Source organism: Puma concolor, chromosome D2 (genome assembly GCF_028749965.1).
Source record: "Puma concolor isolate L17-30 chromosome D2, mPumCon1.1.hap2, whole genome shotgun sequence".
In the NCBI taxonomy this organism is placed as follows: domain Eukaryota; kingdom Metazoa; phylum Chordata; class Mammalia; order Carnivora; family Felidae; genus Puma; species Puma concolor.
The window spans coordinates 62,527,315-62,553,020 of NC_141677.1; the positions used below are offsets into that span (position 1 = coordinate 62,527,315).

Consider the following 25,706-nt stretch of genomic DNA (forward strand, 5'->3'; position numbering starts at 1 on the left):
AACCATATGAAAAAAATTAAGAAAAACCTACATAATTATTTCCAAACTAGACTTTGCTATTTTATTTTAGACAGATTAAACACTCTCAAGACATATTTTAAAAACTTGCTATAAAAATAAAGTAAAATGGAAGGGGTATTAGAAGACATAGCAGGATAATAGTATAGTACAGCAGGCACTCAAAATGTTCCCTTGAATCTCTGAGAATAAATAAAATCACATTTGATATATTCAGCATAAGGCAGCACGGGAAGGTACATTTTTTTAAGTTCCATGATAAAATTGTTAAAAGGGTATATAATACTTAAAAAGGCTTTTAGTTACTTGAATAATTCTCTTACAAGGACTATCTCACTTTCCAACAATGAAGAGTCTAACAGTGACATCAAGTGCACACTAAGGGAGCTGTTTTATAAATGGAACATCTTAAGATTTTTTAGTTCTTTGGGAAGTCAAAGCTCTAAGATAAATCTTTTACGGTGAATGCTCTAGAAAGAATGACATTCAGGGGCGCCTGGGTGGCGCAGTCGGTTAAGCGTCCGACTTCAGCCAGGTCACGATCTCGCGGTCTGTGAGTTCGAGCCCCGCGTCGGGCTCTGGGCTGATGGCTCAGAGCCTGGAGCCTGTTTCCGATTCTGTGTCTCCCTCTCTCTCTGCCCCTCCCCCGTTCATGCTCTGTCTCTCTCTGTCCCAAAAAAATAAATAAACGTTGAAAAAAAAAATTTAAAAAAAAAAAAGAAAGAATGACATTCAGTGACATACTACAAGGTAGTAAGATTCCAGTATACTTACTTGCTAAGACAGAAATGCAAATCTTCAATCTTTCTTTGTCTTTCAATGAGTGCTCCTTTCCCATTGCCTTAAAATGGGGTCAGGTTCTTGATGTCTTATTCATATAGATCCCTTCATTGACTACATCTCCTAAGGTCACTGTTTAGTTTATGGTGTGACAGTTCTTCTTGTCCTCTAACTCAGAATAGAATATCACCTCTGACTCTTAGTTCTCCTTTCCCTTTCTTCTCATACGCAAACAGTTAAAAAGTCCTGCGGCTTCTTTCTTCATAATACCTCTCAGTGTTCCTATCATCCTTTCAGCGGCTACCCCTGGGCTTAAAGCTGAAATCCCCTTCTAACCAGATCTTCCTACTTTCAAATTCTGTTTACTCTAAAATTCCTGTTCAATGCCAACATTATTAATCTCCTTGAAAGCTTCAGCATAGGTGGGGAAGAATCATAAAAGCAGTTGAATTTCACTGAGAAGCCACTATGTATACCATATGTTATACTATGTATATAATCTTCACATTCTTGTGAGCTAGGTATTATAATGCCCAATTTACAGATAAAAATACTAAGAGGTAAAGACATTTAACTTTCCTAAAGTCGCAAAGCTAGTAACTAGTAAAGTCCAGATCTAAACCCAGGTCTGTCCCCAGGTCTATCTTTCTCCAAAGCCTAAGTGTACATCAGGGGTTAGCAAACTTGTTCTATAAAGGGGTAGACGCTAAATATATTAGGCTTTGTAGGCTCTAGGATCTCTGTCATAGCTTCTCAAATCTGCCACAATAGCATGAAAACAGCCTTAGTATGGCTGCATTCCAATGAAATTTTATTTATAAAAACAGATGGCAGGCTAGATCTAGCCTATGGGCCAGTTTGTCAACGCACATGCTAAATCTTAAGGCATAAACTCCAATTAGTACCAACTTTAAAAAAAAAAGATTTTTAGAAAGTAATCTCTACACCCAATGTGGGGCTCGAACCCACAACCCCGAGATCAAGGGTCACATGCTCCACTGACTGAGCCAGCGAGGTGCCCCCAATTAGTACCAGCTTTTGTGTCTCACACCTACTAGTTTCAACATTGGCAGAGCAAGCCTTGTTTGCAAGATGATTTGAAAGCTATGATAGAATATTTTGTGCACAGACCTCAGATCCATGAAAAACTAAAGAATTTGGAAACAATCATCATGTTTTGATTAAGTATTCAGCAATCCAGAGACCATCACTCTTCATGGGCTTCTCCCCATGGTATACATTTATGGTCTGGTTACTGTATTTTTCTTTTCAACTTAATCTTAACCCCCAGAAGTTGGCCAGTTACTAACAGTTTGATGTGGATGGCCCTAGATGCTATGCGCACATGTGGGATTTTTGTTTTGTTTTTTAAACATGGGATCATGAGAGAGCCTGCGTAGCTCAGTCGGTTAAGTGTCCAACTTTGGCTCAGGTCATGATCTCACAGCTCATGGGTTCGAGCCCTGCATCAGGCTCTGTGCAGACAGCTTGGAGCATGGAGCCTACTTTGGATTCTGTCTCCCTCTCCCCCTGCTCCTCCCTTGCTTGCGTTCTCTCTCAAAAACAAACATTAAAAAAATTAACAAAAAATAAAAAATGGGATCAAGCCACATAAACTGTTCTACAACTTATTTAAAAAACAAAAAGCCTTAGGGGTGCCTGGGTGGCTCAGTCGGTTGAGCGTCTGTCTTTGACTCAGGTCATGATCTCACAGTCTGTGAGTTCGAGCCCTGTGTCAGGCTCTGTGCTGACAGCTCAGAGCCTGGCGCCTGCTTCCTATTCTGTGTCTCCCTCTGTCTCTGCCCCTCTCCCGCTCATGCTTTGTCTCTCTCCCTGTCAAAAATAAGTAAATATTAAAAAAAATTTTTTAAACCCCAAAAAACCTTAATATAGCATAGACATCTCTGAAGTACAAGGTTACCTCTAATATTGTGTTCCACTATATAAGTATGTCATAACTTTTTATATTTATTTTTTATTTTAGAAAGAGCACAAGTAGGGGAAAGAGAGAATCTTAAACAGGCTCCATGCTCCGCATGGAGCCCAAGGCGGACCTCGATCCCATGACCCTGGGATCATGACCTGTACTGGAATCAAGAGTTGGACAATCAACTGAGCCATCCAGGTGCCCCTGAATATGTCATAATCTATAAATCCATTTCCCTGATAAACATTTAAATTGCTTCTGATTTTACAATACTGATTTTTAAAAGTTACCTGACTGTAAATATTTCATAAATTACTTCATTCAAACAGAGTCACATCTCTGGGTTCCCACAAACATGACCCACATATTTGGTAGTTTGTAGATGGACTCACGGACTCAGCAACACAGCAAGGATATGTGGCCAGATCAGCAAGGGAAAAAGATGTAGGTGGAGTCTGGACAAATCCACACACAGGCTTCCTATGGTTCCCCTCTCGGTTCAGAAGAAGATACACCCAGAGTACTCCTTTTCCTAGCACTGGAAATGCAGCCCACTTGTGCAATGTTTCTGCCCAGGGAAGCCCATTTGAAGTTCAGAGTACAGGGTTTTTACTGAGGGCTGTTCATGATGGCATTCTCTGCCTGTAACAAGTACTAAGCTCCAGACTCCCAGAAGGAAAGCAGGTATTCATCACAGATCCATTGTATGGTGTAGGCATGGTGAAACACCCTTACTGGGAACTTTCTGCAAGCCAAAATGCTAGGTAGGCAAGGGCCAACTGTAGAAGCAGTCCCTTCTAAAGAGAGCAACCTCAGGTTTGCTTTATTAACTCTTTTCCTGTATAATCTTTCTACCTCTGGAGTAGCTAGGTCTCAGGCAGAAAGGTTAACTGTAATATTTCTAACCTCAGAGCAGAAATCAGACTGTGAGGGTAGTCTAAGAAGGCAGGAAAAACCTGTATCTTTTTTTTTTTTAAACCCATATAAAAAAATTTTCAACGTTTATTTTTGAGACAGAGAGAGAGAGAGACAGTGTGCAAGCAGGGGAGGGGCGGAGAGAGACAGAGACACAGAATCGAAAGCAGGCTCCAGGCTCTGAGCTGTCAGCACAGAGACCAACGTGGGGCTTGAATTCATGAACCGTAAGATCATGACCTGAGCTGAAGTTGGACACTTAACCGACTGAGCCACCGAGGGGCCCCAAACCACCCCCCCCTTTTTTTTTTTACAAGCAAGATCACACTACAGATTCCAAGATAGGATTTTTCACTGAATGAGCTAGTAGCATACTTGTTCACACATGCTCTTCTTTGACAGAAAGTCTTTTTTCTTCGTCTGGCAAATTCCTATACATTCTTCAAGTCCATTCTTTGACTCCTCCAGAGTTAAATCATTCACTCTTGCACTCTTGTCACACTCACCATATCCTATTGTCATTCAGTTGTTTTCTTGTATATCTTCCCTACAACCAAGTCCCTTGGTGGCATAAATTTTCTCTCTCATCTTTGTACTCTTAAGGCCAAGTACATAGATGCTCAATTTAGCATCAATAGGTAATAAATAAATGGTAGGGACATACCATATGATGCATTAGAGTCTGTTTAAAAATTGATTTGGAAACAATTTAATAGTAAGGTTAAGTTCATATCCTAAATAAATAATAACCTATCTTTTAAGATGGAATTAATTATGGTAGGATTAACAATAAAATCTAACATCACTTATTCTACATAAAGAATTTTTAGTGATCAATGTGATGTTTCTTTTCTTTTCTTTTTTTTTTTTTTCAACGTTTATTTATTTTTGGGACAGAGAGAGACAGAGCATGAACGGGGGAGGGGCAGAGAGAGAGGGAGTCACAGAATCGGAAACAGGCTCCAGGCTCCGAGCCATCAGCCCAGAGCCTGACACGGGGCTCGAACTCACGGACCGCGAGATCGTGACCTGGCTGAAGCCGGACGCTTAACCGACTGCGCCACCCAGGCGCCCCTGTGATGTTTATTTTCTAAGTCTCGTTTCATAAAACAAAAATAAGATCTGACGATCAAACAGTGTACGAAGGAACACAAGAGTAGCTATAAGACAAAATAAAAGAAGACATGAGTTCAATATACCATTGACTCAACCACAGTAATCCAGAGGCACTCGGATTTCTATGTGATGGAATCTATCCAGACAATTACTGATTTCTGATTTTGAATTAACTTAAATCTCTTGTAAGAATACATGATCTGTATTTTTTTAATCTTTCAGAATTGTCTTCCTTTTTTATTTTGGTATGCCACAAATAACTTTAAAGGTAGTTTATTACTTAACAGTCCTGTAGTAATCATTCATTCCTGCTAGAAATAACCCTAAGTGAAGGCCACATACCTATAAACAGAGCACACATTTCCTACTTGGGAATAACTGGTTTAAAGAAGATCAGCATAGCAGGCTCAAGTAACTGGGTTCACCAAGCATTTTATTTTGATTAATGGTTAACTAGCTCAATGTTCTGTTCGTATTAGAAGTAACTCTTGTTTACTCTCTCTTGGATTTAGAAGGTCTAAACAATTTTAGTCACAATCTGCATATTTGATAGTTCTCTGTTCCATCATTTCAACATTTTGGTGAAATAGTAATTTATAAGTGTTACCACCTATATAGTCCCTGAATAGGAAAGAAATATTTACCGAGAAAGCCAAGAACTGACAGAAAGTTAAATGTTGAAGACAAATTTTAAATAATTTTATTTCAGGGGCGCCGGGGTGGCTCAGTTGGTTGAGCATCTGACTTCAGCTCAGATCATGATCTTGTAGTTCATGAATTCGAGCTCCACATCAGGCTCACTGCTGTCAACACAAAGCCTGCTTTGGATCCTCTGTCCTCCTCTCTCTGACCTTCCCCCACTTGCAGTCTCTCTCTCTCTCTCTCTCTCTCTCAAAAATAAACGTATATATACGTATATATATAAAATTTTATTTCAAAATGCTGAAAGCCTTGAATTCTATGATATGAAAGAAAAAAACCTACATTTTTACACAGCCAAACCAATTTGGCAACCACATTTCTTAAAACACCAAATATGAAACTTATAAATGGTAATTCTGTTCTGATCGGTATCTAGCCACAGAGGAAGTAATCTATACCCTACAGAAAGCCCTCTTGGGTGGCATGTCTTACTTTATATAATCAGGTGCCACTCTTCTGAATTCTGCTTTCAGAAATAATAGACTGTTACTGGATCACTTACAATTCTTTGTCCAGGGGTCTCTAATAAGTTACCTTTTTTTTTTTTTTTTAATATTTATTTTTGAGACAAAGAGAGAGACAGAGACAGAATGTGAGCGGGGGAGGGGCAGAGAAAGAGGGAGACACAGAATCTGAAACAGGCTCCAGGCTCGGAGCTGCCAGCACACAGCCCAACTCTAGGCTCGAACTCACGCTGCGAGATCACGACCTGGGCCGAAGTTGGACACTTAACCGAATGAGCCACCCAGGCGCCCCATCTAGTTAGTTACCAGAAGACTAGCAATAACCTCAGGTAAGCTGTGGCTACAAGGTGGCCAGGTAAGTTATTTCCAGTTTTCAGTTGCCATGAGAAATATCTGTTAACTTAATAGCAAATAGTGTTTTAAATAAAAATTATTTCTTCAAATTTTACACATGATGGAGAACAAAATCCTCTTTAAAATTTAAGTAATGAAAGAGCAAAACTATATAGATGTGCGTTGTCAGTGACCCACATTCTATTTAGACTTTATGTTCAACAATACATGAGGTTCGAGTTTCTACCTTATAACAAGAACATATTACATGGCTAGAATGGGAGATCTTTCCTAATGCTCAAAAAACCAATAGGGTCTCTATTAGACAGCTATCTCACTTTTCTAGGTGTCTTGGACCTAGCTTGTCACAAACACAAGGATGTCCTCTGAAGAGAAGAGGATGGGTGATAAACAACCTTCTGCACTATCAAAGAGACAGCCTTGGGGAACCGAGGCTCGTATCCTCAGCTCTTCTCTGACACTGACAGGTAGTCAGTCACCAATGCCAGTGAGAAGCAGACAGTTGGTCAAATGTGATTCAAGTGGGGCTGGAATCACTGTGTCCCAATATTTAATTAGCATTTACATTATCTACATGTCATAAAAGCCACAGCATGCAATCCTTTTTAGCATTTCTTCAGTATACTAAAGGTAATCTCACAGCTTCATCTGTCCTTTTACACACATATACTCTACCTGACAAGCTGGATCAAGACCCATTTTTCTTCTGAGGAATTTTTCTACATGCCCAATAGTTGCTTCTCCAGAAACTCGGACAAACTTCTTTTCCAAGGGCTACAAAAATAAACATAAATAAATATTTTCAGAATGAATACATATAATGTATAAATCATAAAGCAAATTTTATAAGATGTCCAACAGATTTATGAAAAAAATTACTATGAAATTTGAGCTCATTTACCTAACAAAGAAGAAAAAAGGAATTTTTGCTTAGCTTCCCCTCTGAAAAGTATGTCAATAATTTTTTTTAATAGAAAAGCTTACTGGTTTAATACCTCATCAAAAATAAAACTTAGAGTAAAATGTATTGACAGAGAGAGAATATCTAAGACTAAATTATGTCTAAAACAATCTAGCATCCTCAACAAAAAAACTGCAAGGGAAAAAAAGAACAAGATGGAGAAGGAACGTCTAGACTGAAAAGATGTGAACAATATAAGTAAGAGATATGTCAACCAATTACAATGTATGGATCGCATTTGGGTCCTGATTTAAACAAACCTATACAATAATTTTCATGAGATAATTCTGGAAATTTAAGTAGCATGTGGATATTTGATTAAGGAATTACTATTAGTTTTCAAAACTGTAGTATTCCTATTCTGTTTGTAAAAAGTCCTTATCTCTTAGAAGCAAATCTGATTATTTACTGATAAAAATGTCTCAGATTTGCTTTAAAATTGTGAGAAGTGGTGAAGACATAGATGAAACGAGATTGGCCGTGAGTTTATAATTACTGAAGCTGAGCGTGTACATGGGCATTCATTTTACCGTTCTGTCTATTTCTGTGTAAGTGTGACATTTTCCAAAATAAACGGTTTTCTTTTTTGAGAGGAAAATAAAAAGACTGACATCTAGACATATGTGGCTGGAATCTGATCCGATGGTCTAAGGTGATAGGGGAGACGCCACAGGGTCTTAAAGGAAAAGCTAACACTTAGCCAGGCACTCCATCTCCAAGGCAGTTTTAAGGATATTACTCTCTAACACAAAGGAAAAGCTGAGGTAATCAAAACTAAAAGGGTACCTTTTAGGAATACATGAACAATAGGTTAGGTGCACGTTTGTCTCAAATAACAGCACTCAGCCTTCTTATCTGTAGTTTGGTTCCTTAAGATATTCCCTTATAGTAACACTACCCCTTATTACCACAGTGCAGCAGACAGCATAGGTGTTAAGCACAGATACTCCAGAAACAGACCCCCTGGGTTTAAACCCTGGTTCTGCCATTGTCTAGCCCTAAGCCTTTGGGCAAGATGATGAACCTTTCTGTCCCCATTTGTAAAAGAGATAATAATAGCACCTACTACACCTCACAGATTTTATCAAGAGGAAGGTGAGTTAATGTATGTAAATAACTATTAATAATTCCTGGCACATATTTACTACTGGTGTGTTGTGATCATTTCACTCTTTATGTAAAAGAACTTGACTCTTACATAAGAAAGTCTATATAAGAGACCCTCATCCCATGGTTATGGGATACTGATACAATCTAGACAAAAATGGCAAAGTTTCACGCTCTTTTATTGTAAGTACAGGAATCATCTCACAAAGCTAAAGCAGTCTAAGGAGGTACAGCCGTGCCCCAGGTGGAGTCCCCAAGAAAATATCTCATTGTAGGTGGCACTGGTTAGCATAAGAATCCTATCAAGGACCTTGAGAAGCTGCTATTCTGAATTATCTAGCTATGCCTGTCTGGCAACCAGTGTTTTTTTTTTTTTTTTTTTTTTTTTTTTTTTAGAGAAAGAGCAAATGAGTGGGGTAGATGGACAGAGGGAGAGAGAATCTTAAGCATGCTCCACAACTCAGCATGGAGCTGGACACAGGGCTTGATCCCACAACCCTGGGATCATGACCTGAGCGGAAATCAAAAGTCAGATGCTCAGCTGAACTAGAGAGCATTTCTGAAGGTTAATTCCCTGGGCTTACCTCAGGTATACCAGCAGAGGACAGTCCAATTTCTCTCATTTCTAAATTCTTAGTGAACACCTCACCCCAGGCGTTTGTTAAAATTAATCCAACTTAGCTAAAGTTATAAATACTATTACTTTTTAACTTTTTAAAAAATGTTTATTTTTGAGAGAGAAGCGAGCATCAGAGGGAGGGAGAGAGAGAGAGAGAGAGAGAGAGAGAGAGAGACAGAGAGACAGAGAATTGAAAGCAGGCTCTGTGATAATAGCAGAGAGCCTGATGTGGGGCTTGAGCTCACCAACTGTGAGATCATGACCAAGCTGAAGTCAGACGGCTTAACTGCCTGAGCCACCCACCCAGATGACCCAATACTGTACTTTTTAGATCACCTAGAACAGAATTATGAGATCTGCCAACACCTGAAAGAGAAAAAAACGTGTCTTGGCTTTCAAAGCCAGGGTTCTCATGTGGCTGACTTAGTCCTCATGCCCCAGGTTCACAAGTTAACTGGACTTTTCCTCCATATAATTCACATTCAGTTTTTTAGAAGACAATTTGGGTTTTTTGTTTTTGTTGTTTTGCTTAAAGCTCTAGAACAGTTCTCACCTACATAGTCAACTCTTATCTTTTCTGCTACACCTCATGGTCTCCTACCATCTGTAAATAGGAAAAAAAAAATCCAGATTTATACCTCTTTGATACCAACTCATAATTACACTTTACCTTGAAAAAAATCCCTATTTCTGTCAACTGAAAAGGCCTAGAAACTGTTATGTACCCAATAGGTAGGTGAACCCCCCAGTAGCCAGATTGATTTTTTAAAAACCACCAAAAGGGGTGACACCTGGGTGGCTCAGTTGGTTAAGCGTCTGACTTCAGCTCAGGTCATGATCTTGCAATTTGTGGGTTTGAGCCCCACATTGGGCTCTCTGCTGTCAGCACAGAGCCTGCTTTGGATATTCAGTCTCCCTCTCCTTCTCTCAAAAATAAACAAACATTAAGGAAAAAAAAAAAAATCACCAAAAGGAACTAGGACACCTTGGAGAAAGGACTAATTCCATGTCTGGGGGACAAGAGATGTACAAGTTGAACACAGAACATCTTGTCATATCAGATAGCAAGAAAGTATTACAGACTATGATACCTATGATAGGACAATTGGAACATCAATAAAGGTAATAAATAAAATAGGTTTAAATCACAAATATGTTTAAATTTAGGAGTTCACACTAAAGTAAAAACAAAAACAAGAAAACCTATTTGATTTGGTCAAGACTGGAGTACGCTCATGAACCAACTCATTACTCTCAGCTTGGTAAGTAAAGGGAAAGAATCAAGCATTTATCTTGCCTTTCCTATAAAAAACGATTCCACTGGCTAACCAAATAGAGGAAAGGAAGTTTCTCTTTATAAAGGTATTTTAACTAGTAAAAGAAGTGGGGGCAGGGGGGCCTCACTGGTTTAGTCAGTGGAGCATGTGACTCTGGATCTTGAGGTTGTGAGTTTGAGTCCCACATTGGATGCAGAGATTATTTTAAATTAAAATCTTAAAAAAAGAGGAATGATAGCATCATTTTCCAAACCTTATTAAGCTAATGGGCTTAGACACTGAGCTCCAATGGTTGCTAACATAAAGAGATCCAGACAACCAGATATTATGTGCTTCTAGATAGACAGAAACACCACCTATGACGTATTCTTGATCCCTTCAAATCAAACCTGTATGATCAACACTCTGAACTTAACTATCAGTTTATGGGAAAGATAGAAGACAGAAGAACATGCCAAATTATACCACAGTGATACATCAAAACCCAATCTATAGAAAACTACAGGACAAATGACTCGTTGTCATCAACAACTGCAAAAAAAAAAAGAAATGGAAAACCTAAAGATTTGAAGACATTCATATCCAATCACAATGTGTGAATTTCATCTGGATCCTGACTTAAAGTGTTTAAAAAAAAAAAAAAGTGGGGTGCCTAGGTGGCTCAGTTGGTTAAGCGACCAGCTCTTGGTTTCAGCTCAGGTCATGATCCCACATGTGGGGTTCTAGCCCCACAATGGGCTCTGTGCTGACAGTGCAGAGCCTGCTTGGGATTCTCTCTCCATCTCTCTCTGCCTCTTCCCCACTCACACACACTCTGTCTTAAAATATACCAACTTGGGGCGCCTGGGTGGCACAGTCGGTTAAGCGTCCGGCTTCAGCCAGGTCACGATCTCGCGGTCCATGAGTTCGAGCCCCGCGTCAGGCTCTGGGCTGATGGCTCAGAGCCTGGAGCCTGTTTCCGATTCTGTGTCTCCCTCTCTCTCTGCCCCTCCCCCGTTCATGCTCTGTCTCTCTCTGTCCCAAAAATAAATAAAAACGTTGAAAAAAATTAAAAAAAAAAGAAAAAAGAAAAAATATACCAACAAAAAAAAAAGAGAGCGAGAGAGAAAAACACCCACTGTAATTGACACAATGAAAAATTTGAACAATGAATAGATACTTCACAGTAAGAAACTGTTTTTTGGAGGCACCTGGGGAGCTCAGTCAGTTAAGCATCTGACATGATTTCGGTTCAAGTCATGATCTCACAGATCGTGAAATCAAGCAATGCATCAGGCTCTGTGCTGACAGAGTGGAGCCTGCTTGGGATTCTCTCTCTCTCTTCTTCTCTCTCTGCCCCTCCGCTGCTTTTTCTCTGTCTCAAAATAAATAAACAAGCTTAAAAATATTGTTAATTTATCTCATTCACCACCCCCAACCTTTTGTAAAATGACTAACATACAAAGTTTTAAGATAGTACTATGAAGACCCAGATAGCTTTCACCTAATTTACAAACTGTTGATATATATTGCGGCATTTGCTTTAACTCTTCTAATCTATATGCATGTATGTATATGTGCATGTTAATTTTTTATTGGACCACATGATTTATGTACATACACTGAGATATTTTACTCCTAAACATATGAGCAATTATTTTCTCAGAATAAAGGGACTCTCCTGTATAACTACAATATAATTATCATGAAACATATATAATATTCAGGAATTTAACATTAATACAACACAATTATCTAAATAGTCCAAATTCTTTTATAAATTGTCTAATACCCATTGTAAATTGTTCTTATATCAGTGAAGGATCACACATTGCATTTTGTTATGTTTCTGTAATCTTTAATAAAGAATAGCTCTGCCACTTTATTTTTATCTTTCATGACAATGACGCTTTTGTAACTTTTTTTTTTTTTTTTTTGGTATGATACATGGTCATTAAAAAAAAGAGACTCTTCTTTCAAGAATACTGAAATATGTTAAGTGTACAACTTTGATTCAGGTCATGATCTCACAGCTCATGGGTTCAGGCCCCGCATTGGGCTCTGTGCTGACAGCTCAGAGCCTGGAGGCTGCTTTGGATTTTGTGTCTCCCTCTCTCTCTCTCTGCCCCTTTCCCTGCTTGGGCTCGGTCTCTCTCTCTCTCAAAAATAAGTAATAAAAAAAATTTTTTTTAAATACTAAAATATTTACAGATGAAGTGGCAAAATGCTGGGGATTTGTTTCAGTATAACAGGGAAGTGGACAGAGGTACAGATTAAATTGGCCATTAGTTAACTGGTAAAGCTGGGTGACAGGGAGGTTCTACTTTTCACTATGTTTAAAATTTTTCATAATTAAAAGTTAAAAAAAATGACTCCTGGGAAAAATTATTGGGACTATATTACTGCCTTGTGAAACACTTTGAAATTGAATATAGCAAATAGGCTTTATGACTTTCATGCTACAGGTCTACATGGTAAAGAGTTTAACAACCCGCTCAGACATATTTATTTAAACTCAAAGATATGAACCAACAGATTCATCATCACCTCTCATAGGCATCAAACCTATAAATTAACATCTGTATCATCAATTAAAACTGAAAATTTAATGCCTCAAAACTATAAGAGAATAGTATCATCAAACTCCTATATACCATCACTTAGCTTTACCAACTCAAGGCCAATTTTGTTTTAAATATACCCCACTCATTTCCTACTGCAACTACTTCCTGCCCCCATTAGTTTTGAAGCAAACCCCAGATGTATTATTTCATTTGTAAATACTTCAGTATGTATCCCTAAAAGGTAAGAGCTCTTTAAAAACACATAATACCATTATCATACTGTAAAATCCCTTGATATAAAAAAATATCTAGTATATGTTCAAATTTCACCCATTGTCTCAATTTTCTCACCCAGCAGGAAATGATTTTACTCTTTTTAGGGCTACCATTAAAGAGAAAATAATAAAACACAGATTTCATGAAAAAAATTTAAACCAAATATGGACTCAAACTAAAATTCCAATTTATGCATGTATTTTTATCGATACATTTTTTATACTCTCAAAATACATACCCTAAATATATTATGAACAATAATTCTATTCAAAGTTTCCATCAGATCTTGGCTTACTTTTTAAAAGTTTTACAGCTTTATTGATATATAATTCATATATCATTAAATTCACCATTTTAAAGTATACAATTCCATGGTTTTTAGTTTATTGGTAGAATTGTGCAACTCATCACCACTATCTAATTTCAGAACATCTTCATCATCCAAAAAGAAACCCCACACCAATTAGAAATCACTCCCAGTTTCTCCCTTTGCCCTGAGACTACGGCGACCACCAATCTATAATACTGTTACTATGAATTTCTCTGCTCTAGACATTTCACACAAATGGAATCATACATATGTGCCTGGCTTCTTTCATTTAACATATTTTAAAACTTCATCCATGTTGTAGCATGTATCAGTACTCGATTCCTTTTTATTGCCAAATAATACTCTGTTGTATGGATATATCATACTGTGTTTATTCATTCATCAATTGATGGATATTTGGGGTGTTTCCAATTTGGGGCTATTTTTTCATAAATTTTTTACAGTTCATTTTTCAAATCAAATCCAAATAAACTCCATACATTGTAGTTAGTTACATCCCTTGAGTCTCTTTTAATTAATCATCCTATCTATATGTTCCCTCTTCACCTCTCCCTTTTATTCTGAACAGAATTGTTTCCATTGTCTAGATTTGGCTTATTATATTCCTACGGTGTCATTTAACATCCCTGGATTTCTTGTAAATTAGTAATTAAATCTAGGAGTGTGATCAGCATAACATTTGTTTGTTTTGGCAAGAATACTTTACAGGTGGTATTGTCATGTTTTTCTAATGTGTTAGGATTGGAACTACTTAAATATTCTAGGTCCATATGCTTTTGTGGAAGCAACAGGCTAATTAATTTCTAGTTCTTTCTTCATGAAGTTTTTACACTCTCTTGGGTGTCTGGCTACTACAGATGATTGGACAAATATCTTTAGCAAACTCTAGGAGCATAGGACACTATACTTGACCCATACAGAAACTTATATGCCACTTTCCCACCTACCACACTACTATGAAAGAACTTCCTAAAGTTAATTGCCATAAATTTGATTTTTTACAACTTAGAATAAATTCAAAGTTACCAAACTTAACACTGCATCCCCTCCATCACTCTGATCTCTAGGAAACATCTATAATATACTTCATCCACAGAGGTATCCACCTATTCCTATGCTGTAGTTCATGTCTCTCAGCAACTGTATTCACAAAACAGTATACCAAACCAGATATAATCCACCCAAGCGTTACTACAGACTTTGACAAAGTCACTAAAAATCCAAACAGATCAAAGCTATTTCCTTATATATTTACAATCCCAAGTAAGTATAAGGCCCGATTTAACCCTTTTTAAAAAGTTACCCTTTCAAAAAAAAAAAAAAAGTTAGCTTTTCCTGAATGACTCATCCTATAGGAGCAACACTGTGTACAATGGGAACTGTGCTAATAGAGCCTTTAAGACAACTCTGAACTTACGTATGTTACAAAGGAGTTCATTCTTACTTCTAAAAATTCAGTAAATGAAGTTACAAGTTAGGGCAGGTTACCTTGAGCCCAAAATGTTATGTGCAACTAAAAATTTAAGCTCATATTTAACCGAATGCCAACTATGCAAAAAATGCTTTGAAACATTTTTTTAAATCACCAAATTATCCTAGTATTTGGTTTTAGAGTTTTAGAAATATCTCACTTCTATTTCCTTAGACCACTGTCCTGTATTAATAACAAATCCTTACGTATTAACTCTTTTCTCATAAACTTATTATGACAGCATTACTGAACGTACTTCGTATTTCTACCACTTTTATTCACAAAACACTACTGGAATTGAAAGCAATCTCCATGATTGCTAATCTGACTCCCAAATTGTGTACTACAGGGTCTTCCTGTGAAGTAAATGAAAATAAAATACCTTAAAATGTCCCGTGCCTTCATTAGCACTGAAAAATGAAAGCAAAATTAATCAACATTTTAAACTATACGTTAAATCATAAAACACAGAAAAATAACATGGATATAAATACTCGAGGAACATCAATTTAATCTTAAAAGGCCACCACCTACCCTTTTATGAAATAAAGAAATGTGGTTGTCACGTCTGCCACCTACTGGAAGGTAAAGGCAGTTTTCTCCGCTATTTTACACTACTTTGTATACTTCCAGGAGTGAAGACTATATCTTTAATATTTAGGTTTCCCCCGCATGTTACATTCTAACATTTTCCAATTTATTTTTTTTTTAACATTTTCCAATTTAAAGTAAGACTTCTTTTTTTCCTATCATAATAAATTTGTTTTTACAGTAACCTTTACAAGATAGATTTCTTACAAGAAGGCTACTAGATTTCCTGTTAGTTTGCTTATAGCATAATGGGCAAGATTTGCTGTTTGCTCTTCACCTAGAAGTGCAAAGGGACTTCTTAAGTCCATTACATTTATGTCATGAGGAGACAACAGGCTCTAACTTTTGTTGATCATCTACTATGCACAGGCATTGTATGAGGTCTTCATAGAAGATGCATGCTTTTCATTTAGTCCTCATAATAGCCCTGCATATCGGGTATTAGTATCTCCCTTCTACAGATAAGGAAAATTAGCCTCAGAGAGGTTTAATAACTTAAGGTCACAGAGCTACTAAGTGATAAAGCTTCCAACTCATGTGTACCTAGCATCAGAACCCACATTCTTTCCTACAGTGTTGTGAAGAGTAGGCCAGACCACAATTGCATCATCTACAAAATATTCTTATAATACAAATATAATAAAGAAATATATTAAAAGATAACATAAAAGCTACGTTATAAGCACATAGTATGTTAATATAAATGTTTTATATATATATATATGAATGTAATGTAAACCTAAAATATATAATATAAACTTAGAGTTGTAAAATAAAATATCCTACTTGTTACAAGAATTATTTCTATAGAATCCATGATGTACAGTCATCTGGCTTCTGCTTAAGCACCTAAAGAGAGAACTTCTCAACTGACAAGTTAGTTCATTCCATTTGTGGGCAACTTGGTTAGAAATGGCTTGCTCGCACTGAATCAAACATGTTTCTCCCTGTAACTTACACCTACTAGTCCTAATTTTGTCTTTTGGTACTCTTGTGAACTAGATCCAACTTTTCTTTTTATATGATAACCCTCTAAAGATCTGAAATTAATTTAAGGGGCTTAGGATTGTTCTTTTTCAGACTATTTTTGTTCCTTCCCTTACCATATATGACATGGTTTTCTAACTTTTTGCTATTCTGGTTACACCTCATTTTACCAAACTCTCTCTTAAAATGTAGTGCCCAGAGCTCAACATAATACACTAGTTGGATTAATACAGCATACAGTTGGATAGCAATTCCCTGGTCGACTAAGTGTTACTGAGCTGAAGACTGCATTAAATTTTGGCTGTATCATACTTATCTCATGTGAGTCCATTTTATTCACTAGGCAGATGTACATATTACAGGACCACAGAGTACTTTAACCTTTATTTTCGAATGACCCTGCATTATTTCAATATTCATACATTGCTAATAGTTTAGACATGGTAGGAATACCATAAATTGATACTTAAAACACTCCTGTTAGATGCTATTATGATCCCCAGTTTAGAAAAACAGAAACTGATGAGAATTCAGCTACATCCCAAAGGTTATATACCGTTAGTTACTGAGACTTTTCAAAGTCTATGGTTTCTATATACACTATACTGCCTGCCTGAGGTTATTTCTTTTTATAATCTTCTACTTTACACACAAACTGAAGAACAGAAACAATAAGTACAAGACTATCTAAATATCACAAAACACGCATACCCAATTTAGGGGGGGACCTAGCTTCATATTCCAAGGGTTGAAAAGTCACTGCCCACGAGATGAACCTACCTCGGTTTTTTTTGCTCCTCCAACTCAAGTGGGGTCAACAGATGGACCAAATTTGCTTTTGTACTTGCATCAGGTTAAAACTCATCTGCCGCTTGTCCTGCCATGAGAGAGCTACCTATGCGTTACCCTCAGTAGCCTGACTTCTGTGAGAACATAAAAGCTTTTCCATGTAGTGAACTCTGGGGACTGGTGACTTCAAAAGGACTCTCTGCTTCTGGAAGCTTTCTTTCAAAAAGACTCCTTGCCACTCTGAAAGCTTTTTTCCCCTCAACCAGTTGAAAATGGATAAAGGGCTATATTATGAGTCAGACTACTCATCATAATCATCAACACAAAAGGCTCAATTCTTTCTTTTCACAGATAGAGAAGCTGAAGCTCTGAGACTAGAAGTTCTGTGAGGGCAAAGGCCATGGCTGACTTCTTCAAACCCATATTCTCAACCACTAGCAGAGTGCTGTGCTGGTATGTAGCTGGACCTTAACATCTTGTGAATAAACAAAAAGCAATTTGTTAATGTTTACAAAACTAGATAACAGAAAAGCTAGGATTTAAACCTAGATCCTCCCTTATTCCAAGCAAGGGCTCTTTTCTTCTTCTTCTTCTTCTTCTTCTTCTTCTTCTTCTTCTTCTTCTTCTTCTTCTTCTTTTAGAACAAGAACCAAGTCTTTTATTTGTTCATTTCTTGCGTTTGAAGTATTTCTCAATGACATCCTTGGCCTGAGACTCTTTGCCACAGTCCTTAACCACCAAACAGTTGCAACCAACCACTTGATGGGGTTTTCCCTCTCTGTCAGTTTTACATAGGCCCACCCATTCCCCTAGTTTCTTGTTGTCATCAACCTTAATTAGGTTGATTTGGTATTCAGCACAAGGGGCATCCATCAACTTGACGTATATAGGTTCATCACACTTGGATGCAAGCACACAAAGATGGGCTTGGCGCTTGGCGAATTCCACACGCCAGCCCATCGCGGGAGAGGGCAGTCTTCAGCACCTCTCGTAAAGCAGTATTGACATCCGTTGCACCTCCAGCAGCAATGCCTTCCTCAGCCATGGTGGTGGGTTACCGGTGGAGCGAAGCTTGAGTGCAACAGAGCCTCTGCCTCCCTGGGACTCCCCATGGCAGGGAAAGAGCATGAGGGCTCTTTATTCTACAGCAGGGAAAATTTACTAATGAAACAAATTTGGTAAGTGTTAATGACTGCCCTGAGTACTGTGGTCAATCCTCACTCATCAGGAAAGCCTGCCATGACTTATTATGGATTTCTGCTGCGGGCAGAGACAGAGGTAATGGCGGCATACCCATCACTTATTTGCCATCTTTACCTCCCTGCCACTTTTCAAAAAATGTATAAAAAATTGATCATCAGTTCTTACTGTGTACCAGTAGAAAACTTTACATTTCCCCAAAATATTTTTTAGAAATATAAACTCCTTTCAGCTTTCAAATTTTAATTAAACAGACTTCCAAAAAATCAGGTTACATAGTAAAAATTCAAACACAACGAAAAGACTTTTTCCCTACTGTAGACTCACAGACTTCAGTTGCCCTTTTCTAGAGGCAACTGCCATTAACACATTAACATTTTTTTTATATGTCCTTTCAGGAATGATCTGTGCATGTAAAAGAGAAATGTATATATACATATTTCCCAACATGCTCTTTAAAAAAAAACCATACGTGGGCGCTTGAGATGTATTCTCTTATTTTGTTGATTGTTCCATTTAAGCATATATGCTGTTACATTAGCACATACTCGTGTGCTATATACCATTATGTAACCAGGTCCTTTTTAGATTGGAACACATTCTTTATTATCAGAAATTGCTTGTTTAAAGTTTGGTATTACACAGTTTCTGTTCATTCCTCCAAAGGGATTATTTTGTTATCAACCACTACTACATGGGCTTTGTGTTCTCGCCCCTTAGGTGTCCTTAATATCAGCCGAGAACAGGGTGACTGACCACATAAAGAGGTAAACACAACATAGCACACGCTAGATACTAAATAGATGATACAGGCAATCTAGAATTATAAGGAGAAAGTTACTGAAAAGTAAAATAGTCATCAGCGACACAAAATGGAAAATCTAGATTTTCTAAAAAAAGCATGTTAGTTTATTCTGCAAACTATGTAAGAATTTTGAAAACTGCAGTTTGATACATGCCAACTCTGATGATACTGTATTTAACAATGTTGCAATGTAATAGAATATACCATATGCTACGTATAAAGTTTGAAGGAAGCAATTTATATCAATTGGAAAGATATCCAACTACTTCAGAAAACAATTTGGCAAAACCAAGTAAAGTTGAAAACAAATATATCCTAAAACTCAGCAAATCTATACTCTTAGAGAACTATCTCACATATACACAAAGAGATACATACAAAAATGTTTAAAGCAACATTATTTATAACAGCAAAAAAAAAAAACAAACAAACTGGAAACAAGCTATAAGTTCAACTGTACAAGAAAAATTACGGTATATTTATTTTAAGGAAATACCAGGCAATGGTGAAAATGAATCAACTAGAATTACACATTTCCTCATGGATGAATCACACAATGCTGAGTGAATAAAACAAGTTGGAAAACACAGTGATACCATTTAAAGTTTTTAAATGGGCAAAAGCAATTCTACATCATTGCTTAAGGATAAATACGTGTGATAAACATATTTTAAGAAACCATGGGAATCGCAATCATTACTTTTAGGAGACTGGTTATTAACCTCTAAGAAAAGAGGGATGAGCAGGAAGGGGTGGCCGAAGGGTTTGTGCCATACGAGCGTGTGGTATTTCTTAAGCCTGATGATGGTGACAGAAGTGGTGTAGTGCTATTCTTTAGACCTTTTTCTAAGTCTTAAATATTTCATGATTAATTTTTAAAAGGATATCACAAAAATTTGATTTTACCTACGTTAAGGATGAATTTCATAACTGTTGGACTTAACAAATTCTTTATTTTAAGGTTAAGAGGTAGAGAGATTAAGGGTACTCACCCAATGAACTCTAGTAGTAAAGACATATCAAGTTCAGGTGGGATACGAAACACTGATTCTAAGACTTTCTTAGATCTTCCTTTGCTCGAAGGGACTGGCTGTGGAACAGCTATTTAAAAGCCAAACAAAAAAGTTGGGTTAGAATAAAAATTTCATGAATTGAGATCTTTGAAAAATATTACACAGATATTATAACTATGTTGACTATTTAAAAGATGATAATGCACTCAATCTCCCTTTAATAACATTAAATAATCTGTCAAAGCCAGTGAAATTGCGCGTGGGGACCACTCCACAACGGAAGGCAGGTATACAGGGTTGGTTTATCAGGGCCACAGAGAGGGCTCATAACACAACGGTTGTAGATAATCCTTAACAAGCACTATTGTGTGCAAGGGCTCAGGGGTCATGCTGAGCACTGCACGTGCAGATTCTCATTTAACCCTAATCATGATCCCATGACATAGGTATACTGCTTTTTTTTTTTTTTTTTTTTTTACTTAAAACTGTAAAAAAAACGGAGATTACTGTTCAAGTGAGATTAGGCAATATATAGTACGTGGAAGAACCAGGACTTAAACACAAATTTATCTAATTTCTAAGCTATCACATCACCATCATCACAAAAACTGAACAGTTACTATGTTCCAGGCACTGTTTTAAGTGCTTTGTATTACTCAATGTATCCTCACAACAATTTTAGGAAGTACTATGATTATCCCTACTTTATAGATGAGGAGTCTGAGACATTGAAGTAATTTGTCAGAGTCACACAGAAAGTGGCAGGGCTAGGATCAATCTCAGACCATCTAGCTCCAGAGCCTGTACTCCTTAATTTTTATAATTAATTAAATTGAATTACACATCATTACTTTCATCATCTTTCTCGCTCTTTGATCATAAGAAAACAAGCTATCACCAAAAATAATTTCAAAGGGAATAAATTTCGTTAAGTTAGTGGTCTTTAATCTATAAATACATTATGGTATACACCCAAACTTACCAGGTTTAGGTACTTCTAGACCTCTTTCTTTATAGAAATCATGCATTTGCTTTTTTTCTCCTAAAAAATGATAAAACACAGACTAAATTACACTTAAAATGTAACTAGGAGAGTCAGCAGAGATTCTGGGGTTCACAACCATGTAATAAAATAAACTTACTTTCCTCTAGATTGATCACTAATTTGTACACTATGTCTTGTAACTGTCGGTCCAACCTAATAAAAGGAAAGGATGGAGAATACCTCAGAATTCAGCAAAATGCATTTTGGTACAGAGTGAGAATAACTGATGCTCTTTGTAAATAACTGCTTTCTCTTGGGAGTGGGTATCTCCTTTTTCAGAGGTGAGTTACTTTTATAGGTAGCACCAGTTCTCAACTGAGAGAACCTCAAGTCATTAATTATATGTAATCATAAGTAATCACAGACTATTGAATGGTTTGCTAAATTGTTCCATGTGGACTCTCTTATTCTCCTGATAAGAATATGAGCTTGAGTGCGGAAACTGGATTTTGAACTTCTGTGCATCATCTGCAAACCATTCTTCTAGAAAGATAGTAAAAACGTAATAGTATTTGCTGAACAAATGAAAACCAATCCACTTTTAATATTTTTCTTCACTTAGGAAACATAGTATGAACTGAAAATCTGAAAAAGCCACAATGACCTAGGACACACCGGTTTTTCTAAAGAGGCCAGTTGTTTCAGGCATCATTTTTAAAAAGCAGAATTCTAACTATCCCCAAATGACAAACCTAAACTAGCCACAGGAACTTGACTGATGGAATTAAAACCCTCAGAAAGAGAGGCCTGTGCTTATTTATTTATTTATTTATTTTATTTATTTATTTTTGGTCCCCAGAAGGTATCACAGTGCCTGGCACACAGTAAGTGTGTTAGATATATTTCTTCAGAGAATATGTAGTTGCCTTTTTGAAACAGGTCAAGAATTCATTCCCAACTACACAACTAGAAGTTTTCATTAAACAAAGTATATTTAAAATATAAATTTTACTTATATATTTTTCTTACCTTATGTTATAAAGAGGTTGTGTCTGATGTACTACTATGTTGCATTTTGGACATCTGTTGCTATAGTAAAAATGTCTTACAATGCAGCTTTTACAAACTGTTGAAAAATAAAATGTTTAAATTAGGATGCTTTGGAGACATTTCAAAAATTGAATGTATCATTTCAAAATGTGAACTATATACTTACATGTATGAAGACATTCTGTAATGGTAGTTGCATCTATCAAGTAACCTTTGCAAATGGAACACAAGATGTACGGGGTCAGTTCTGAGAGATTAATCAGGCGCTGCAAATGCAATGGAAGTAGTTTTAAAGTACAAACCCTTGCCTTCTCAAATTCTTAAGCCATAATCCCCACATATCATTATGAACAATGTAACTTACTTTGCAACACCACAATATTACAGTACCTCCAACCCTTCAAAATCCTTCTGAAAGTTACAATAACACAATATAAACCAATGTTTCAAAAAGACCTTATTCTCCTGGATATACTGCATACCGCCAGATGAGGAGTATCTTACTTTATGAAATACTTACAAAACGGTCAAACTTTCCAGATACAGGTGTTTACGTTTAATAGGTCAATTCTGACTGGCTAGGTGTATTATCCAACTTGATGAAGTATGCCCTACCACATTAAACAAACAAAACAAAACAAAAAACAAAAACAACCATCCTTTTCAATTAGAGATTGACTGGATAGGGAAGAGTGTGCCATCCTCTCAACACCCTGTAGAAGAAATGGACTGTTTCTCGTCCGACTTGCAAGTTCCTGGAAAGAGAAGCACTGCACCCTACGCGCCCACCCGCCTGGCATAATTTAATAATGATTTACAGAAAGATCGAGTCGGACCCCGAGAGCCTAAGTGAGCGGCAGGAACCTCACAAAGAGTCGACAGGGGGTCGGGCGGGGAAACAAGCCCAGTCCGCGCCACATGCCTGGGCAGGTAGAGCAGGGAGGGGTGGAGGTCGACGCGAGTGCCAAGGGCTACAACGGCGAGCCGGGGACGCGCGGCCCGGCCCTCGACGGGGAGGGCGGGCTTCGTCCCGGAGGCCCCTCTGCCCCGGCGTGGTCAGGCAGGGGCTATAAATACCTCCTCTTCGTCCTCGGAGTCCGGCCGGCCTCCCTCCAGCCTCAGCGAGAAGTGGCTCATCTCTTCCTCCTCCTCCTCTTCTTCTTCCTCCAGCTCCTCATCCTCTTCCAACTCGTCGTCCTCGTCCTCGAAGCGGCCCCGCATGCGGCCCAGGCTGCGCTCCGGCTCCAACTCTGGGGGCCGGGCGCCCGAGCAGCCGGGAGCCCCCGCCTCGGGCAAAGGCGGCGGGCCCTCCTCCCCCGCTGCGGGTGCCGGGGTGAGGGCAGGCGGGGACACGGCTGGCGGGGGCGGCATGGCCGCAGCTCCCTCGGCCCTGGCGGCTCCCGCGCTGCCCGTCGCCAACGAAACCCTCTCCATGCCGGGGCTAGAGGCCGGTCGAGACGAGACCCAGTGGCTGGCTAGCGCGGGAGTACTGCCGACCTGCCTACGCTGCCAGTGCGCAGGCGCGAGAGACCTGCAGGGCCGCTGGGAAATGTGGTTCGCTGCCCTCACCTAAACCTGGGCGTGCACTGAGCCGTTCTGCATATAGGGTGGGGCCCATGGCCGCATTTAGAAGAATCAAGTTTTCACTTTGGAAGGCTGATGCTCTCTTCACTCCTTTTTAATTTCATTTAATTTTTAAGCAGTTTGCTTTTTTAAACCGATCTCTACACCAAATGGGATTTGAACTTACAACCCTGAGATCAAGAGTCCCGTGCTCTACAGACTGAGTCACTCGGTTGTCCCTCTTCACTCCCTTTTTTTTTTTTTTAATTTTTTTTCAACGTTTTTATTTATTTTTGGGACAGAGAGAGACAGAGCATGAACGGGGGAGGGGCAGAGAGAGAGGGAGACACAGAATCGGAAACAGGCTCCAGGCTCTGAGCCATCAGCCCAGAGCCTGACGCGGGGCTCGAACTCACGGAGCGCGAGATCGTGACCTGGCTGAAGTCGGACGCTTAACCGACTGCGCCACCCAGGCGCCCCTTCACTCCCTTTTTTAAAATGATTAAATTGTTAAGCATATGACTTCCGCTCAGATCATGATCACATGGTTCATGGGTTCAAGCCCCAGGTCAGGCTCAGTGCTGACAGTTCAGAGCCTGGAGCCTGCTTGGGATTCTGTCTCCCTCTCTGCTGCCCCTCCCCCACTTGTGCTCTGTATCTCAAAAGTAAATTTAAAAATGTTAAAAAAAATTAAAATGACAAAATTGTTACCATTCCAGACAGCAGTATTCTGTCTGTATGGATTGATGCGCAGAGCACTGAAATAGGTGCCATCATGATGTCGTATTATGAACCATAATGACCTAAGTTTGAGTGGCGATTGCGCATTTCTTTCATCCAAGATTATTTCCATGAGGAAGTATGACATTTCTATTTTGAAATATGTAAGTTTATTTGGAGGAATTAAATCTTTTATTGCCATAGGATGGACATTTAATCACCATTTAAAGACCATCCTCGAGTCCCTATCACATAGAAGAAAGTCATTATATTTATTTCAACAAATATTTACCAAAGGTCTATTGTAGCAGGAACTGAGACCTATTCATGCACTCCTACCCCCCACCCCCCAATTTTTTTATGAAAGAGATATGGCGTTGGTGTAGTTTATCCTTGCTAACATAGTGCCAGCTAATGTCATGATGCTTGTAAGCTGGATTCAGAAAGGAGTTAAAAGCTCCTTAACGAAATAATGCTGGGGGTGGGGGATCACACTTGAGAGAGAATGTGTTGTCACTGAGTAAAATCAATGCTAATTTGGGAGTGGTGTACATACTTCTTAGGGAACTGGTGAGGAAATCAAGTCATTATGCTTATTTGGGGAAAACTGAACCTGACTTGATGAGCACCCATTGCCCCTGGACTAGACTCTCCCTCTCCCTCTGTAGTCGCCAAAATCTGGTCAAGCCTAAGATACTGAAGTATGCAAGATTCAAAAAGTGGAAGAAAGGAAATGTCTCCTCCTATATGGAAGAGTATAAAGCCTCGAGGAAGGGGGATGGGAACTGGACTAGGATATTGAAAGAGGACGGTTGAAGAGAGATTGAAAGGGACATAGACACCTGAGATAGTCTCCTTACATGGCCCTAAAACTGTAAGAGCTTCCACCTGATTACATTAGATAAAGGCATAGCTTTTCACCTTTCAACATTGTAAGACAAAATAATTACTTGTACCATGCGTTTTAATCATAAAATTTTGTAGTGTGGGGTGCCTGGGTGGCTCAGTTAGTTAAGCCTCCAACTCTTGATATCAGATATAGGTCTTGCTCTCAGTGTGGTGAGTTGAAGCACCACAATGGAGTCTGCACTGGGCGCGGAGCCTACTTTATTAATATTATATTTTATGTAGAGTGTGAAATA

At 38.3% G+C, this 25,706-nt stretch overlaps 1 protein-coding gene and 1 pseudogene across 2 annotated transcripts in view; both read right to left on the reverse strand.

Moving 5' to 3' along the window:
- Positions 1–24,095, reverse strand: part of PCGF6 (polycomb group ring finger 6) — a 35,239-nt gene extending 11,144 nt beyond the window's left edge. For both annotated transcript variants that reach the window (XM_086680768.1, XM_025917994.2), the window contains exons 1-8: positions 23,359–24,095; positions 22,448–22,547; positions 22,261–22,357; positions 21,389–21,444; positions 21,229–21,288; positions 20,226–20,334; positions 15,244–15,271; positions 6,952–7,050 (exon numbers count right to left, since the gene is read on the reverse strand). In XM_086680768.1, coding sequence (XP_086536894.1) covers positions 6,952–7,050; positions 15,244–15,271; positions 20,226–20,334; positions 21,229–21,288; positions 21,389–21,444; positions 22,261–22,357; positions 22,448–22,547; positions 23,359–23,715 — 906 coding nt within the window. In that variant the 5' untranslated portion in view covers positions 23,716–24,095. The remainder of the gene's footprint in view (positions 1–6,951; positions 7,051–15,243; positions 15,272–20,225; positions 20,335–21,228; positions 21,289–21,388; positions 21,445–22,260; positions 22,358–22,447; positions 22,548–23,358) is intronic.
- LOC147576137 (small ribosomal subunit protein eS12 pseudogene) lies at positions 15,488–20,225 on the reverse strand (annotated as a pseudogene).
- Positions 24,096–25,706: the final 1,611 nt, after the last annotated feature.